This window comes from Sapajus apella, unplaced genomic scaffold (genome assembly GCF_009761245.1).
Source record: "Sapajus apella isolate SASKATOON/1434 unplaced genomic scaffold, GSC_monkey_1.0 scaffold33, whole genome shotgun sequence".
NCBI lineage: Eukaryota > Metazoa > Chordata > Mammalia > Primates > Cebidae > Sapajus > Sapajus apella.
In genome coordinates, this window is record NW_022436973.1 from 17,389,334 (window position 1) to 17,409,910 (window position 20,577).

The window sequence follows — 20,577 nt, forward strand, 5'->3', positions numbered from 1 at the left end:
GTTTCGCTCTCGTTACCCAGGCTGGAGTGCAATGGCGCAATCTCGGCTCACCGCAACCTCCGCCTCCCGGATTCAGGCAATTCTCCTGCCTCAGCCTCCTGAGTAACTGGGATTACAGGCACGCACCACCATGCCCAGCTAATTTTTTGTATTTTTAGTAGAGACGGGGTTTCACCATGTTGATCAGGATGGTCTCGATCTCTTGACCTCGTGATCCACCCCCCTCGGCCTCCCAAAGTGCTGGGATTACAGGCTTGAGCCACTGCGCCCGGCCTTCTCTGTAACTCTTTATCAGGATTGCCTTCCAAGTCCCTGGCAGGTTTCACTGACAAGGTTATCCCAATGTTCTACTTTGTAGCATATTTTAAAAATACATTAGGAAATATAGTTTCCTAGAAGTAATTTGGAGCCCAACATTGTGACATTTTGGCATGTCGTTACAGATGAAAAATTGTCCTACAAAAACATTTTTATAAAAAGATAAGAGTGAAAATAGTGACACCAGTTGTCACCAGCAGCCTTTAATCTGTTTCCCAATTCATCTTTAAAGCATCTTCCAAAACTGCATTAAGTGATGGCAGAACTTATTTTAATTCAACAAATTATCCCTGCTTGGTTGCTACGGCCAGCTCAGTGCTGGAAGAGTCCTTAGTAGCAATGGCTGGACATCAGTTAGGGGAGACAGGAGCCTAAACAAGTAGCCTGGGCATCCTGTATAGCTTACTAGGGCAGAATCTTTCTTTTGAAAAATGGCTACTTCTGATGGGTAAGTGCTGGTATAGTCACACTATTCAGTTATATACATCAGAAAAATTCTCCCTAGAATCATATGCAAAGGGAAAGGACTGTGTATGTTTGGTTCAGCAAGACATTGCAAACTGGAAACTCATGGTCCCAATGGAGTGCGTGGATGGATGCATTTTCTTTGGCTCAACCAATGCTGCCAAATCTTTTAATTAAGGTGATTTTACATTGAAACAATGGATTTCTTGCTTCCCTTGAAAAACTGGATTTGACTACACGGGGCCTATACACCCACAGTGGGTGGTTCTTTGGCTTAAATACAGCAGGGGTAATGCTTTCCTGGCCTCCCAGCTGAAGAGGGTACCCATGGTCATCACACTCAGCTGCTTTAGAAACAAGGTAAGAAGATACCCCTGTTCCATGGGGATCTGATCTTCCCCACTATATCTAAGTTGGTTTCTACAACCATGTGGGGAATGAACCAGAGTCTTCTCAATGTGACAGCTGACTAAAATTAGCCCTCCGAGAAAGGATAGAGAAAAAGAAAATTTTGATGGAGAAAAGAATGGAAGTTAGGGAAAGCCAGTTTTAGTGAAACTGAATAATGGTGGCTTTTTTTTTTTTCTTGGCAACTAGCATTAGTGGCTTGAGGTGTTAGGCTGGAGGTACATTCAAACTGGATCCAACAAGTTTATTTTCAGCTTTGTATCAGGTTTTCAGAGACTCCATGTAGCTGTATGCCCTTGGGGAACCAAGTTCAATTGTCAATTTGAGTCAAGTAAAGGAAAAAATAAATCTCTGCTTATCAAGGGCATGTGAGATGAAGGTTCCACCTTCCAAAAAGAGACGTAATATATAAAATCAAAGATATTTTTAAAAAGCAGATGTTACGTAAACATTTAGGCAAATACTTTATGGTTGCAATTGAGGATGAAGGGGTCACCAAGGGTTGATGCTCGACTTTGAATTAGGTTTTGGAGAAATGCTTTGTCCAGGAGTCACACCTGGAGATGTCTTCATATAGAGTGGACCACGTCACTAGGGACACAACCCCCAGGGATACTATTCACACTGTAGAATAATGGGCAGTTAATGGAAATGATAGAAACCAGTGACGTTGACCAGATTTACTGCAATAGGGCAAAGAGAGGTCATGTCCAGAGCAGGAGAGAGAGAGCTTGTAAATGGGGCAGTTGCTTTTGTTCATTTTTAGACTATTTTGCCCAGGTTTAAAAAATAAACCGAAAAACTAAATTTTTGAGCGAACTCTCCCAGTTTCCAATCACTGAGAGGCCAAACAGAACATACCTTCAGATTGCATTTGGCCCAGAAGCTGCCAATCTGTACCCTCTGTCAGGAGGAGCAGAGTTTGCCTGGAATTCTGAGATGGGGCAAGAGTGAGCCATGCATCCTTAGCAATGCTGAGGGGACAGGGCTGTGCTAGGAGCTCGGTGGGCCAGGAGCCAACTAGTCTGCAGCCCACAGCTCCTCACCTTCTTGCCCCAGTGGCCAAGCAAAGGCATAGAGAAGAGGGTCGGTAAGGATGAGTTAAATACTGGGCTAAGGAATTTGGAGATCCTTGCATAGTCTGACTCTTGCCAGGTGCCTCTTATGATTTTCTGAAGACAAATATTATATACGAGTCAAGTCAGCAGTCCGCAACCTTACTGGCACCAAGGACCAGTTTCATAAAAGATAATTTTTTCATGGACCAGCGGGGAGAGGGACTTATGGAGGGTATAGTTTCAGGATGTTTTAAGAGCATTATATTTATTGTGCACTTTATTTATATTATGATTACATTGGAATATATCGTGAAATAATTATACAACTCACCATAATGTAGAATCAGTGGGTGCCCTGAGCTTGTTTTCTTGCAATTAGATCGTCCCATTTGGGGGTGATGAGAGACAGTCATAGATCATCACGCATTAGATTTTCATAAGGAGCACACAACCTAGATCCCTCGCACGCGCAGTTCCCAATAGGGTTCGCACTCCTATAAGAATCTAATGCTGCAGCTGATCTGACAGAAGGCGGAGCTTGGGGGGTAATGTGAGTGATGGGGAGCAGCTGTAAGTGCAGATGAAGCTTTGCTCCTTGCCCACCTGCTACTTACATCCTGCTGTGCGATCCAGTTCCTAACAGGCTATGGACCAGTACTAGTTGGGGACACCTGAGTTAAGTAAGATTCTACAATAACAAATACATGTGACTGATGTCTAAACCTTTTTGCTAAGGGCTGTAGATACAATTTTTTTTTGAGACCGAGTCTCACTTTGTCACCCAGGCTGAAGTGCAGTGATGTGATCTTGGCTCATTGCAACCTCCGCCTCCTACGTTCAAGTGATTCTCCTGCATCAGCCTCCCGAGTAGCAGGGATTATAGATGTGCCTAGCCATACTCAGCTAATTTTTGTATTTTTAGCAGAGACAGGGCTTCACCATGTTGGCCAGGCTGGTCTCGAACTCTGGACCTCAAGTGATTTGCCTGTCTCAGCCTCCCAAAGTGCTGGATTACAGGTGTGAGCCACTGCGCCTGGCTGGTAGATACAAATTTTAATTGACTACATTTGCCAAACAGAGACTACAATTAGAAGTAGCTGAGATCTTTCTGGGTTAGTCACTGTTATATACAACAGCTTTTCCACAGCCAGTCAGTGTAGGCAACACTCACAGTACCATTATAGAGCAAAAAAAAAAAAAAAAAAAAAAAAGAGATGTTATTAGAAATCTTTACTGAAAATTTTATTAAAAGTCATTAACTTGCCAGAGGTCACACAGGAAACTGTGAATGAGTATTTGAATATGCACTATATGCTAAAGACTAAATTTTTCTACTGCAGCAGTCCACTCTATGATAACAGCAGCCTAAGGAACCGTAATAATTACTTAACTTGCTGCTGAGATAGAGATGTGTACATATAAACATAATTCTCAAAAAACTACCCTGTTGCACTAAAAAGGCATTTGTATATACAAAGTTAAATAAGCAAAACAACGGCTGAAAAATGAGAAAAGCACCTACAGGGGTGCAATACTAAAACTGAAATTTCTGATATTATGATTGAAGGATCGAATAATTCCCACTATATTTACCTGTAAGCCAAGGTGCAAAAACCAAATTCCCTATCCTACTCAAGAGAATTAGCAGAAGTCGATGCTTTATTTCTCCCCCATTATTTGTTTTTATGAGTGAATAAAAACCTGGTACTGGAAATTGTGATAGAAACTCGAAATGTCGGTTTTGTTAATTTAATTCAAAGACTTAAATTTCAATTAAGCAAATATCAAGGAAAGAAAGTTCAGAAAGTAGTAGTACTTCAGGTGGATTAACTAGATTTTGCTCAGCTGGGTAGTGAAAAAAACAAGTGCAGAATGAACCACAGAAGTAAGTTCCTGCCATCTAGTGGCCAAATCAAATCACTGCAATATATTTTTCTTCAAAATAAACAGAGCGGCTTTGAAAATAGAATACAGGTGGACCAGTAAAAGGTTAACTGAAAAGATCATTTTTATAAGTTTCATAGAAAGAGGAAAAGTCATTTGATGTGATGGTTGAAAAGATTTCCATCCTGGGCATTGAAAATTTGATCTGATGATTCAGCAGCAGAGAATTAGGATTTGGAGGATTTCACTGAATGGTTAACATGGTAGGTAAAGGGTCTTTTAAATATCAGATGTGTGACTAGGCTGTTAGAGGTGGGACCATGCTTTCCTTGTCTGAGTCATCTAAAGAGTGCAGTTCCTCCCATGTAGCTTGTTAGGATGATAGCTTCTTACTTTGGATGGGCACCACATAGATAAGGGGCAAGGTCATCAGTTTTTTCCAGTATATTATGGGTGAGTCTCATAATTTCATCATTCAGAAATCCTTTCCACTCAGGACAAATATGGTCAGAAAGTGGCTTTGTTAGAGCCAGCCTTTCCCTTAAGGAGGAGCTTCTTCAAACGTGTACACTTTGTACCTTAAATTTCTGTTAGTTGAATGAAATTAGATAATGTATCTGCCTCATATTTCTAAGAAATCAAGAATCATTCTTAAAAACCATGTCCTGCTTTATGCATTCCCAAGTGTTTAGGAGTGAAGTATACTGATGTTTGCAACCTATTTTAAAATGTATCATATTGAACCAACATGGATTGATAAATGGATAGAGGGATTTATATGTGATCAAGTGAATGCATCAAAATTTTAATTACGCAATCCAGGTGGCTGATACATAGGTGTTCCTTGTACAGCTCTTTCAATGTTAGCTTAGAATATTTCATAATATGTTAAAACTCCTAATTTTGAAGAGTCTACCAGGGTGAGTTAGAAGCAAGAAACAGCTTTAATGAGCCAGATAAAGTCATCTGTTGACTTCAGTGATCTGAGCTTCTTCATTAACACTGAGTAAAGTGCTTTTGGTGTTTTGCACAGTTAATGTCCAGCAAGATCTTCCAGCAGTAACTGGAACACAGATTCAGGTGAATCTTGACACAGCATGGCTGCATTATCTTATAAAGGTATAGTCAGCACTCACATGGTATTATTTTGTTGAACATTGGTAACAGCTGCAATTTTACATATAGATATATAAATTTTATTAATGTCACTCTCTTCCTCCAGGTTGTAAGGGCTATAGAGTATCTAATTTTCCTCAGCATTGCCTATATAAAGGCCACCAGAGTGAGTGACACAGTTTTTTTTTTTTAATATATTGAATGAATGAATGAATTCACATCTAGTTTCCTGCTGGTACACAATAAATAGCTATCCTATTAATGGCAAAGTCCTGAAAGTAAAGAACCACCTAAATGTTATGCTAAAATTAAAAAAATTGAATAAATGAATAAATAAATGAATGAAAAGAGTGAAGATGCTGCTTTCTGCTGTCAGTAATAAGTTTGTATTTAATGATTAATAACAGCAGGTTATTCAGAAAGCTACCAAAGGGTAAAAGAACAAAGTTCCGCTGACCCTTTTATATGTGTTACATAGATAAACTTTAATGTACCAACTTTAATTTATTAGAAGTGTTATGATACAGTTTCCAAAGAAATCAGAAGGAATGAACCCTTGGTAGTTAGGTAGAAATCCAACAACTCTTTACGTTAATTTTGTGGAAGTGTATCTTTGAAATTAATTAAGTGAAATCATTTGGCAAAGGCTACGGTCAATCATCACAGGACAAATTCTGGATAATTCCCAGAAAAAAAAAGTGTCCCCTGGAGCCCTTCCCAGGTTTCTGTGATTAAGCTGGCATTTATAGAGTGGATGGAATTAATGGGTTTCATCTGGGGAGAGCCACACACTTGAGAGCGACAGAGACAGGACTTCAACAGCAGTTCTTAATATGTGGTCTCTAGACCAGCATCAGCTTCACTGCAAATTGTTAGAGATGCAAGTTCTTGGGTCCACCCCAGACCTACTGAATCAGAAACTTTGGCTATGAGGCCCATTAATCTGTGTTTTAGGAAGACATCCGGGTGATTCTGGTACATACTAAAGTGTGAGAGCCCTGCTACTCTAAATATGGTCCATGGGCCATCAAGCATCACCTGGAAGCTTGTTAAATATGCAGCGTTTTGTGACCTATGCCAGACCCATTGAATTTGAATCTGCATTGTAACAAGATTCTCAAGTGATCTGTATGTACATTTTAAAAAATAAATTTTACTGTGTATATTCAAGGCATACAACATATTATAAGTAAAATGGTTACTATAAGAGAACAAATAGACATATCCATCATCTCACATAGTTACCCATTTTGTTCCCCCTGTGGCAAGAACAGCTATAATCACTTAGCAAAAGTTCTGACTACGATACATGAATGTTAATTACAGTCCTCACACTGTACATTAGATTTTTTTAAGGGTTAATCCTACATATTTCCTGCTTTGTATCCTTTGACCTACACCTCGCCTATTTCTTACTCCTGTATGCACATTAAAATTTGAGAAGTCCTGTGCTAAAGCAGAGTGAAAAACTTCATTATTAACTGAGAGCCATGTTCCTATAATTGGGCATGACATGGATATTTAAGTTAATGTATTCATCCCTATTTTAGGCAGATGAACCCAAAGCCCCTCATTAGAATCCACTGAAATTTTAGAAATTGTTATGGAGGATATTTGCAAAAGCAGTCGAATTGAACCAATCATTGACTAATTTCAATTCAAGTGAATAAATGGTCTTTTCTTGACACTTATTTAAAAAGACCCTAGTTCTTCAACTTATGGCCATTGATGGCACCAAATCACTCTACCATAATGAGCAATTGTTCCCTTCTCTAAAAATGGGGATTACTATGTTTTTCTTAGTTAGGACCCAATTTTATGCAAGGCATCCAATGAAAGTGCATTGGGAATGCCAAATCTCTACAGTATAGAAGAAATGAAAGGGATGGTGTCATTATTTAAAGGAAAACTTTTTTTTTCCACTGTATTGGATGCTTTAAAGTTCAAGGATTTTGATAAACTATTGTTTCTATCAGTTAATATCTTGCTTATTTATTGTTTGAGGGGGAAGATTTGAAGGAGGAGAATTTTATTTAAAGAGAATCCAAAATGAGCTGTAAACCTCATCTTTGATTTTAGTGTCAAGTTCTTAAACTGTGGATGAAATATTGAGCTTAAGTTTTGAATAATTAAATGGTATCCAAGGCCTTGGGTAAAATGTTGTAACCTTATGAAAATACTACCTTGGATTGTTTTGATATCAGGTTATTTTATTGATGAAATTCTTATTATTATTCAACTAATCAAATTGGGACCATACACTGAATTAGAAAATATTTACAAATAATTTTTATTTATTTTTAAGAGATATGGTCTCTGTCGCCCAGGCTAGGGTGCAGTAGTGCATTCACAGTTCATGGCAGCCTCTGCCTTCTAGACTTCTAGCTAGTCCCTGCTGGGACTACAGCATGTGTTAGCACACCCAGCTAATATTTACAACAATTTTAGATAAATTTCAGCTCACTCAAAAGAACATATGAGCTAGACAATATAAAAAGTAGGCCCTTTGGAATAAATAAACTGTTAGTATTACCAAACAACTTTTCCTTTCAACATCAATATTACACAAAGAGCACTCGCACACTTTCACTTGCAGGTGCAAATACAGACAATGTTGGGAATTCTTGTGAAGAGTTTTGGCCCTGAGGGCTGGGTAAGGTTTGTAGTGTCAGGTACTCTGTTTTAGCGTACTTTCCCAAGTATGGAAATTAATGCTTGGCATATGAATAGTTTTTGTAACTTCCAAGTTGGGCGATATGTATTTCAGCCAGCCAATGCACAAACCAATCAAATAGAACCCACAAAGGGTTCTGTTTGATTCAGCAACCTAACTTTCTGAAGAATAAGTTCTGACAACATCCAGTGATTAAAGGGCAGGGCGCGGGGGTGGAATTTTTGACATTAAACTAAAAATTCAATCAAACGGTGTTACTATTTAAGGTAAAGGTCTTATATCCTGTGTTCATTTATTCAGGTAGCCTGCTACGGAGGACAGAAAGATGAATGAATGGCCCATCCTGCTAAAAGTTACCAGAAAATTACAGCTTTGTTATAGAGGCAGTGTGTGTGTGTGGTGAAGATGCTTATCAAACTGTGCTCCAAAGACCAGAAGTATCCTATCACTTGGGGGCTTATTAGAGAGGCTGAGTCCCAGGCTCCACCTGAGACCCAGTGAATCAGGATCAGCATTTTATCATGATGTCCTGGTCTTCACACTTAATGTGGAGAAATGCTGACGTGGAACATGAGTTGTAGAACCAGATTGCCTGAGCTTCAGTCCTAAATCCTTTCTTTACTGATTGTGTGGCACAGGGCAAGCAATTTAACTCCTCAGTGCCTTAGTTTCTTCATTTATTAAAAGGAAATAATGGTAATTAGGACATCTAGATGTTTTAAGACTTAAGTGAGTGAATACAGTACAAGCTTCACGGCCAGGCATGGTAAATCACCCCTGTAGTCTCAGTGCTTTGGGAGGTAAAAGAGGGAGGATTGCTTGAGCTAAGAGTTGAAGACCAGCTTGGGCAACATATTGAGACTCCGTCTTGATAAAAGAAAAATAAAATAAAGGGTTCAATATAGTGCCAGATACATAGTAAGCACTCAGTAAATGCTCATTATATTGTTTTTACTTCTCTAACATTAAAAAAACCATGTTCAAATATTGCACTTTTGCATTATTATCATATATTTCCTAATAAATGCATTATTTACTTTTCCCTTTTATAGGTATTTTACAAATAGAAAAAAAAACTATTGTGATATTTCACTAGGCATCTCTGTAATAACATTATTCAGTCTGTAAAACATTTTAAAATATTTTTTTAAGTGTGCATAGAGGCCAGATGTGGCTGCTCATGCCTGTAATCCCAGCACTTTGGGAGGCTGAGGCAGGTGGATCACTCGAGGTTAGGAGTTTGAGATCAGCCTGACCAACATGATGAAACCCTGTCTCTACTAAAAATACAAAAATTAGCCGGGCCTGGTGGTGGGTGCCTGTAGTCCTAGCTACTTGGGAGGATGAGGTAGGAGAATCACTTGAATTCGGCCAGCAGAGGTTGCAGTGAGCTGAGATCACACCATTGCACTCCAGTCTGGGTGACAGAGCGAGACTCTGTCTCAAAAAACAAACAAACAAAATGTACATGGAAACATGCTGGAAGGATATACATTAAAAATGGTAACAGTATTTGCAGAATTAGAGGGTTTTAAAATTTTGTTTCTTTAGTTTACTATGTTTTAAAATTTTTCTGCATGACTTTTTATTTAGAGGAATTAACTGTGAATGCTATATTTCGTTAGGATTCAGCTGGGCTCTTATTCTACAACCTGACGAATCTACCACTCTTAATTTACAAAGACAAAATAAATCCAATAACGACTCTTTATTATTCCGTAACTTCCAACCATTATTCAGATAATATGTAACCTAAATATGTATTGTACACATATGTATAATATAATCTGAATAATGTATTTTTACCTTATCAGAAATAAATGTCTAATGTTCAAATCATGGAGAGAAATTCTACTTTCTTATCTATTTCATTTGTAAATTACTCTGGAAGATACTTTATAAGACTATTAAAAATCTGGTAATATTTTGCAGTCCAATGAAGTTTTGAATGTTCAAATAGAAATGACCTTTAGAAGCATCACATTAAAATGATTATACTAAAAAAGTCTTTGCTGCTAAAATAGTGTCTCCAGTGCCTGCCATGTCCTAGATAGAATTTTCTTTAGAGAAAACCAGTTACTTATTTTCAGTGGCATCATTCAAACAAACTTACATTATTCCAAGACAAGATAAAAGACACTGGGGTTCAAAGTGTGAAATGTCTTTTCTTTCCTAGTATTACATGTTAAGGGCAAATAATTTTTTTTTCTTGAGTTTTAAAAATGAGGTCAGTTAAGAGTTTAGACATGTCAAAAGAAAAAAATCATATTTTCTCTATTAGACCAATATAGACTCTATGTGATTCAATGCCTCTAAAATTATTTCTAAAACTAAAAAACGTCCAAATACCATCCAAGTTTAAACAATATTATACATTTCTAAAAATCTTTTCTTATCACCTTTAAGAAAAGATAAACAAAAATAAGATTGACCTAAAACTCTACTTCTATATTTTTGTATGTTTTATTCTCCTAAAATAACTTGGTGCAAAGATAAGGTTTTCAAAGGACACCAATTTGTAAAAAGAGCACTACAATCTCAAAGGACTTATGGCTGCCATTCTTTAGAGTGACTTTATCCCCTAGTCATTACAGAAATGGTATCTCGGAGGCACCATTAGTAAAATGTTCCATTATGAGATCTTTAGCTCAATTGCTATATTGAATTGGGGCCATATACTGAATCAGGAAATATTTACAAACAATTTTATTTTATTTTATTATTTATTTTTAGAGACATGGTCTCTGTTGCCCAGGCTAGGGTGCAGTAGTACATTCATAGTTCATTGCAGGCTCTGTCTCTGACGCAAGTGATTCTCCTGCCTCGGGTTGCCAAGTAGCTGGGACTACAGGCATGTGTCAGCACACCCAGCTAATATTTGCAAACAATTTTAGATACATTTCAGCTCACTCACAAGAATGTGTGAGTCAGAAAATATAAAAAGTGGGCTGAAATATGATAGTGTTGAAATGTTCTGTTGAAGCAAGTGCTTATTTCTTAGAGACAATGGCTAATGAATGGGTTAAAGTTGATAATCTAAAAAGTATTTCTTCTAAATATTGAAATTACATGTAATTTCACTTGAAAATGCTTTCTTTTAATCTCTAGTTCTTACAGAATAAAATACAGCCAGTTGAAAAAAGATGCTCCTGTTTTCTTTTTTTTTAACTTTTATTTTAGGTTCAGGGGTACATGTGTGGGTTTGTTACATAGGTAAACTGTGTCATAGCAGCTTGTTATTCAGATAACTTTGCCACTCAGGTAATATGCATCGTACCTAATAGGTCCCATTTTCTATTTAGAGAAGAATGCTACTAATAGTGATTTATTTATATCTATACAAATTATCTTTACCTTGAATTATACTTTCTTAAATATGCTATTAAGTAAAGCAGTAAAACGAGAAAAGAATTGAGAGCCTTTGGTAGATTTCCAAAGAGAGAAATTAATTTCAGACTGATGTTTATATGAGTAAAATGAGAAGCTCACAGAATTCTCTAGTCTTAATCTTTTAAAGGCCATGGAAAAGAGAAAAAGCATTATTATCAGTGAAGAAATATTAAAATGAAAGGTGTAACTATTGCCAAATATTTAAATTCTATTTCCCAAGCAATTAATTCAGAAAGGGAACACATTCTTGTATTTATTTATAAAACAGCAAACTACTTAGCATTGCTGGTTTCCCTAGAAGCAGAAGTGGACATGAGGATTCTTGCGCACATGAGTAACTGAGAGAATGTGCTCAGGAAAAAACTGCAGGGAGGTGAGGCAAGCAGGTTAATACAGGAAGGAAGGTAAGTCTAATGTGGCCTCAGGCAAACTCCAGCCTCAGACTGATCCCACAGGGCGCTCTGGAGCATGAATTGTAACACAGAAGTTGCCCACCACAAGTAAGGGACTGAGCTGTTATTCTTCCCAGTGGGATTTATCAGAGATGCAAGGATGGCTCAACATATGCAAATCGATCAATGTAATACATCATATCAACAGAATGAAGGAAAAAAAACCCATATGATCATTTCAACTGATGTCGAAAATGCATTTAATAAAATTCAACATCCCTTATGATAAAAACCCTAAAAAAAAACCTCACCTTCTATACCCCATCTGGATATAGTAGGAACATACATCAACGCAATGAAAGCCATATATAACAGTTGAACAGCTAGTATCAAACTGAATAAAGAAAAACTGAAAGCCTTTCCTCTAAGATCTGGAATAAGACAAGAATGCTCACTTTTACCACTATTATTCAACATAGTACTGGAAATCTAGAACAATTAGACAACAAAATGAAATAAGGGATATATAAATTGGAAAACGTCAAATTATTCTTGTTTGCAGATGGTATGATCTTATGTTTGGAAAAACCTAATGACTCTACAAACAAACTCTTAAAACTGATGAACCTTCAGTAAAGTTGCAGGATTAAAAATCAGCATACAAAAATCAGTATGCCTGTATCAGAATATCTCATGCACCCCATAATATATATGCCTACTATGTACCCATAAATATAAAAAAAATAGTGCAGCATTGCAAATATCCAATAATTGGGGACTTAGTAATTAAATTATGGTGGAGCTATATGATAGAAGGCTATGAGTCATTAAGTCATGTCATAGAAGAACATTTAATGACATGGACAATGAGATATTTAATACTGTTATTTTCACTTAAAACACATACTATGAATATTATCCCATTTTGTGAAAAAGTAACGTGCATAAAAAGGCTAGCTATGTATACGCCCCACATTCACTGTGACTGTCTTTGAGTGGATTGGTGTTTGAATTACAATTTTTTTGGTTTTCTTTTCTCATTTTTATGTTTTAAATTTTCTATAATAAACCTAAAATACTTTTGAAATAAGAAAAACATTACTTAATGAATAATATCAACTTTAATAGACTATTTAAAAGGACTATTTAATGGATAACTATTATAGTTATGAAAATAATTTTCAAGGTTTTTTCCCCCATACTGATAGTTCTCCATTTCTATGTTTTTTTCTCAAGTTTTTCCTCTGAATAAAATATGAAAATAGCCAATTTCTATCACTATTTTTAATATTAGTACCCTCAATAATCAAGTTATAGTTCACTTTTTTAAAAAGCAAAAAGACTGCCAGTCTACATAGAGGCTTTAGATTTTTAAAATTTCATTTCTACTATTTTTAGACCCTTCCTTAATTATTCTTCGTATTGTGACATCTAATTTGGAGGACATACATTATAATACACAAATATACCATGTAATAATAATAGTAGACTCTTTATGGTTCATACTATTTTCCAGGTATTGTGTTAAATATTTTATGTATTATAAAAAAATCAGAAAAGCACCTTGAAAATCATGCATTTTATGTTAAAGACAAAGGGAAATACTAAATGATTTGATGATTATCTTCCTTTTTAAGTGACTTCATCACCTTTAATTAGCATGAAATCACGTAGAAAGTTTCATCTGAAATAGTAAGATGTGTACGGTTTAATTTTATTACAAGATAAGATACACAGAATGCTAAAAGAAAATGAAATGTGAAAAATTTAAGCCAATCATCTAGATGTTCCGTGACATGATTCTGAACTCCATGAAAGTGTTGTTCCACTGTGCTATTTCTCCTGAGGTGTGAGATATTACTGAAGCAAGGCCAGCAAGTAGGTGTGGAAATCATGCTTAATGCTGTACATGAGATTAAAACGCCCTCTCACCTCTTTCTTTACTTCTTCTTCATCTTCCAGTGTCAAAGCAGCCAACTGCTTTGCTCTCTGCTCCATCAGGTTCACATATCGGATTGGGTTTGATAAAGCTTCAATGACATCTAAACAGGGAACAGACATTTTAGATCAGAGGTCCGGGAGGTATTGAGCATCCGTCATCCACCTATTTACTCATTTATCTGACCATCAGTCCATGCATTCATTCATCACCCATCTACCCACCCATCCATCCAACCACCATTCATTCATCATTCATCTTTCATTCTTCCATCTACCCATATAACTATCTACTCCTCTATTCAACACTTCGAACATGGACAAGGGTGAAAACTCTGTTGAAACTTCAGGAAGAGAGAAATTAAGAGTTAAGGTCTGAGAGGCAAACTGGACAGGCTCCAACTTAGGATCCCTCAATACTCTTAATTCTTTAGTTTCTTTTTGAGAGTCCCATCCATTCCAGCAATGGCCCAAACGATTGTTCTATTTGGCCCAATGACATTTTATAAATGGAGACATTTCACATAAAAAGCCTACTTTCTGGACTGTTGGAATAACCCAATGATTTGGCAATATAGTTATCATTTGAATGGCAGTGCCTAGCTAGAATGAGTTATGGCTGCCAGCTTTGGATTGCCCATGTGCCCCAAGTTTACCATAGTCTCCACCACTCCCCAGTGTCTTACACTCAAGCTACTTGGCAGTACAAGCGTTTACATTTATGATTCTTGGTTAATTTCTGAAAATAATGATGTCACCCATGAAAAGAATCATCATTCTAAAACTGGTGGAAGACAAATTCAGTGTACAGACCTAGACATCTGTTGTAATGGGTAACGTGAGTTGGTAAGTGCTGGGCCCATGAGAATAAGACTATCAGGGAGTAAACATTCAAAAAACCAAGGTGTTGTGATTTAAATTAAAATACATCAAATTAAAATATATTCACAATGGCTTGAGCAATTTATCTCTAAACATACATACGAAAGTCGGGGTGATTCTGAAGCCAGAATCTCCTGCTTTTGTTTGCTTCAGTTTTCCTTCCACTAACCCAAAAACATAGGTGACTCGGACAGACATAATTCTTTGAGTAAAGGGTTATTTAAGTTGTTTACCTGCATATGTGTCTGGCACATAGTCTTTCACTTCTATGTAGACAAAGACAGCAGGCAGCGTCAGAGGCTGGTTCCTTTCATTCCTTAGACAGATATAGTGATAGCCTGGAGGGTGAGAATAATGCTGTGTAGCACACACTTCCTTTCACAATGTTAGTTATAACCATGCACATCTATGTGATGAAAACATGTATTTGAGGTGACTTTCGGTGAAAAACAAGTCATGTTTTTCACTGTAATAACAGTGTTGAATAAGGTATTATTTTTCTCATTAGACAAGAAAACATTAATTGTGATTTTTTCCCTTTCCAACCATGTTCTTTCCCATAAAGAGAATTCAAAATCATCTGTCATAGATTAAATTATTGATCCAAACTTGTACCCATAACAGACTCATACTTGATGTGACTTCTTTATTTATTTATTATTTTTTTGTAGAGAGAGGGTCTCACCGTGTTGCCCAGGATGGTTTCAAACTTCTGGCCTCAAGAAATCCTCCTGCCTCAGCCTCCCAAAGTGCTGAGATTTTGGGGATGAGCCACCATACCCAGCTTTGACATATTTCTTGACTTGTGCTTAGTATATGCTCTGCTTTGGTCAACAGTATGTTAGTAATTTGGTGTAAGCAGAGGCTGAAAATGCACATGTGGAGTTAGATTTGCCCTTTGTATTCCAATGGTCTGCCGAGAGAAGTTCATATTGTGGAAGCCATTGCCACTTCAGCCTGTGCCCCAGAGTGAGTGCATGTGGGACAGACAGAGACCCAACCCAGAACCTGAAGCACGGTTATGCAGCTGAGCCCAGGCCAGATCTGCGAAACTCAGCCAACCCACAGACTTATGAGCATGAAAACAAATACTGGCATATATGTTTTCAGATTGTTTGTTACATATAACTATTGTTGCAAGAGTTGACTAATATATTAATATTAGTCATGTCACAAAACAGGTAACTGTCAAATTTAAATAATCTCATAGCCCTTGTTATCTAACAAAATTATAAAGCAGAAAATAGTTTCTGAAATCATTTTCTAGTAATATTCTAAGCAGTGACGATTGTCTTTGAAACTTTGATAAAAAGTTTCTCAGCACATTATCCATACCTGGTCGAATGGCTTGCACTGGCAAGATACGGTGGCCAATAAATTTACCTCCTTCTTCATAAACTGCTATTCTCAAACAGGCCAGAGTAGGAAGAACCACCTACAAGGGACATTAAGGACACCTGGTTATAAGAATGAACAGTTCCAAGAAATAATTAGAAAGGTATTATTCAATCAGAACTTGCTTTTCAGATCCAAGTAGAAGTTTCTACTTAGCTAATTTAGACAGAAGTTAAGATGTTGCTCTATAAGTTTCATTTTCAGAGGAGAAGACATGGGTGGCCAGGGATAGGGCTTCATCTATGTTTTATCACCTTGCCTTAATGAGGCATTTGTTTAAAAAAAATACGTTGTTTTATTTTTACATGAACATTCTAAATGTGGAAATGACAAAAGTTCTATCCTTAAATAAAAAGAGTTTAGTGGTCTTATTACCACGTGAATATTGTGTTTATGTTTTCAAATCAAATGACTTCTGCATCTTCAAAGTGAGAGCAAAAAAAGTAAAAACCACCACCACTGGAAAAACAAGAGTAGCTTTCAGGATAGTTTTTAAAATACAATTGCTTTATAAATTTGTAAATTCCTATAGTAAGCAACAAACAATTACTCATTTCTTTCCTCAGTGTGAAACATCTAAAATATGCAGTTATAGCTCATGTCAAGAACATGAGGTCAACTATCTCTTTAAAAATTTATTGTTTACAAAAACAGCAAACTCACATTTATTGAATATTTTCATTGTGCTAGACATTTTTTAAGTGTGGTTAATGTATTCACTTATGCAAAATTCATAATAACCCTAAGAAGTAAACAAGATTATTAAACTCAGTTAAAATATGGAAACATCCCAGAGAACAGAGGGTTTTCATATAGTTATTCTCTTTGCAGAAGACTGGCTTTGTGGACATTTTGGCCATATAGAAGAAGCAAAGAGGGTAAAAAGTCTACTTCCCACTGAACTTATTTTCTTCCTTTACATGATAAGCATGTGTGAAGATTTGCTTTTTGGTGAAGAAAGAGAAGGGCCCAGTCGAGTGTGAAAGGTTTTAACTTTATTAGATAGAAGCCAGACAAGACTGAATGACCAGCTCTCAGTGGCTAGAGATTTTAGGGAATTTAAATAATATTCATTTTAAAGGAAGTATGGATTTTTCTTCTCTCAGCCACTATATTATTCCCTACTTCCCCTCTACTTCATTTGCATTATAATTAAAATGTATCATTTATCACTTGTACTATCAGATGATATGAGTTAGATTTATATGTTTTTATGACCGTCCATTTGAGGCAAACTAGAATGAATTGATTTACAATACAATTCTGAAAATCCAAACAAATGATTCACAGAAATCTTGGAGTTTTCAGAATGGCCTTCAAAAGGTAATTGCTTTATAAATGTGTAAATTTTCAAATTAAACAATAAATAATTCACCATTTCATTATTTTCTCAATGTAAAACACCTGAAAAATGCAGTTATAGCTCATATCAAGACCATGTGACCAACCTTTTTGAACACAATAGGTTCTTCTTCCCAGACGGGATTCACAGCATTTCCTTGGGATGTCTTTGTCTTAAATGCCTTCCTCCTTGTATCCACAGGCAAACCAAACATATCCACTTCCACATAAGTCCCAACTTTCTTATCAGAAAGAAACTGACCTGAAATAATCTAGAAAAGCAATCAATCAATCAATCCATAAGGAGTTTCGATATGCAAATAACAAAGATATAAGAGAATACTTTAAAAAGTCACAAATGCTGCCAGTGAATGTTGAATTATAAGAAAAATTGAATAGAAGCAAGAATAGAAATATGATTTCTCTTTTGCTTAAAGAGTCCTGATATGGTTTGGTTCTGTGTCCCCACCCAAACCTCGTGCTGAATTGTAATCCCCGCATGTTTGGGGAGGGACCTGGTGGGAGGTGATTGGAGCATGCCGGTGGTTTCTCCCATGCTGTTCTCATGATAGTGAGTTCTCCCAAGATCTAATGGTTTAAAAGTGTGTGGCAGTTCTCCCCTCGTGCTCTCACTCCTCCCCTCATGCAAGATGTGCTTTGCTTCCCCTTCACTTTCCACCATAATTGTAAGTTTCCTGAGGCCTCCTCAGCCATCTGGAACTGTGAGTCAATTAAACCTCTTTTCTTTATAAATTACCCAGTCTCAGGTAGTTCTTTATAGCAGTGTGAAAACAGACTAATACAGGCTGGTAGAGGAATTTTGAAAATGGTAAGGTTAGAAGTAGTCAATTAATATAAGACAAAGTATTGTAGGAGGAATAAATGAACAAGTATTCACTTTAAAACATCAAGATCAGTTTATCATTACCCCAATCTCACACAATGTCAGCATCTACACAATGTTAGATATTATTTGTCTATCTACAGAACTAATGGATATTATAGACTTAGAAGAGATTTTTAATATTACATATTTATAAAATGTCTTCTATGTCTACCTCTGTTTCTATACAAATTTTCAAAACCTGAGGTATCCATCCCCTGCTATAAAGGTTAATGGAAGCAAACAAGATGTCCTTCTGCTGTATACCAGGAAGGGGGACCGCAGGAAGCAAGTGCTGACAGACCAAACCTGGTAAATCTGGGTTATGTGGTCACAATAAAGTTGCCTGCTGGTCAAGAAATTTCTGAGCTCAAGCTTGTGAAAGGAGACAGAATTTCCAAGCTTATGATTGGGCCAGAAATCAGACAAAATGGTGGCAAAAAACTCTAATTCTACCAACTTGAAATCTTTATATATGTGGCTTGAAGTAATTTCACAAGATATAATTATGAGACACTTCATTGAAATTTTATTTTTTAAACCCTTGATATAAAGTGACATAAGTTTTAAGGTAAAAATGTGCTCAACTGATTAAGGTATAAAGAAATTAGTGAAGCTGTTACAGAAAGTTTTTTACATAGTTTTTCAAATGCCTCTGTTTAAGGTTAATAAAAAAATTGCATTTATGTCCAGTAAAAAAGTCTCTTAGTTCTATAGTTATTCAGTTAAAGAGAAAAGAGACAATATTTTTAAAAAGCTTTAACAATGAAGAATCTTTGTAAAAAAGTATTCTAAAAAATTGATTCTCCTTTCATAGTATTAAAAATATTTTCTGACATCTAAAAAAATTATATCTGGTATAACATCAATTTCAAAGACTAAAAAATCATTTGGAATTGTTTAGAGTTAGATATCACTAATATGTCTTTTAAAATTTCTGAATACTCTGGAATATTTTTAAAAACCACTTAAAGTAACTTGAAAGCTTTTGTTTAATATTTGATAATTTTTTGAGGGAATGTTCTTTCTCTGATTTCGTTCAGAACCAAAGGGGAAAAAAAGACCAGAAAATCTCTCCGATATGGGCCACTAATTATAATGTAAATTTCACGGTAGGATATTTACACCAAAAAAAGAGGATTGGTCATGATGAATCTCTCCAACTCATTTTATTGATTTAGAATCAGACTTTTATTCTATCAAGAATGAGATTTAGCCCCTTTATCTCATCCATGTGGTCTTGAAAACTTTTAATGCGAATTTAATCATTAGAGGAAAAAAAATGTATGAAGAAAGTAGAGTCTTTGCTAGTTACTACATTTTTAATGACTCAGCCGCCACTTTACGCAATGTAGATTAATTCAAGACTATTGTTAGGAACAATTTTGTGATGGGGTGTACATACCTTAACAGATAAAGTGTTTGCTACTATTCCATCTACGATGCCTTCAGTAAATGGATCGAAATGCTTGTCAGGCCTCCTCATGAATTCTGGCTTCAATCTGTAGCCACTCTTCCCGTTGTATTCATACATGCCCATATTTATTTGCATAGCCAGGTCTGAATATCAAAAACACAAGCCTTATTGTGAGAGTATCTATATTTGGAGTAAGAAAGTAAGATTGTAAAGTAAGATTGATCACTTTTGTGAATGGACTCCTTTACAAGAGAGTTAGTCACTGTAGAAATGCAGAAAACACAGATAAAAAAAAATTGACTGGGTGCAGTGGCTCATGCCTCTAATCTCAACAATTTGGGAGGCCAAGATGGGCAGATCACCTGAGGTTGGGAGTTTGAGACCAGCCTGACCAACATGGAGAAACCCTGTCTCTACTAAAAATACAAAATTAACTGGGCATGGTGGCATATGCTTGTAATCCCAGTTACTCGGGAGGCTGAGGCAGGCCAATCACTTGAACCCGGGAGGCAGAGGTTGTGGTGAGCTGAGATTGTGCTGTTGTACTCCAGCCTGGGCAACAGGAGCGAAACTCCATCTCAAAAAAAAAAAAAAAAATTTACCTGTAATCCCCAAATCCAGAAATAATCACTGTCAACAGGTGGGTGTACAGTCTGCTTTTCTACTTCAAATATATTTTTGGCATACAGTATGTTGATTTCATTTAATATTTATCTGCCTTAATTATAAAAGCTGTCTGAAATTCCTTTGATTAAATATATTAGAATAATATGTATTATATACATATATAATACGTAATATACTAAATATTCTAACATATCTAATATATAATAAATATATTATTCTAGTTTATCTAATATATATTAAATATATTATTCTAATATATAAGCATATATTAGAATAATATATTTAACCAGTCCCCTTTTGGAGCACATATATGTTCCTTCTAATTTTTCACCCTAACTTATAATGTTTTGATAAACATCATTGTGGTAAAATCTTTGAAAACATCATCA

General features: G+C 36.1%; 1 protein-coding gene across 2 annotated transcripts in view; it reads right to left on the minus strand.

Moving 5' to 3' along the window:
• Nucleotides 1–20,577, minus strand: part of PLCB1 (phospholipase C beta 1) — a 757,711-nt gene that overhangs the window by 143,874 nt on the left and 593,260 nt on the right. For both annotated transcript variants that reach the window (XM_032295662.1, XM_032295663.1), the window contains exons 19-23: nt 19,550–19,704; nt 17,369–17,533; nt 15,861–15,960; nt 14,759–14,863; nt 13,638–13,747 (exon numbers count right to left, since the gene is read on the minus strand). In XM_032295662.1, the coding sequence (XP_032151553.1) occupies nt 13,638–13,747; nt 14,759–14,863; nt 15,861–15,960; nt 17,369–17,533; nt 19,550–19,704 (635 nt within the window). The remainder of the gene's footprint in view (nt 1–13,637; nt 13,748–14,758; nt 14,864–15,860; nt 15,961–17,368; nt 17,534–19,549; nt 19,705–20,577) is intronic.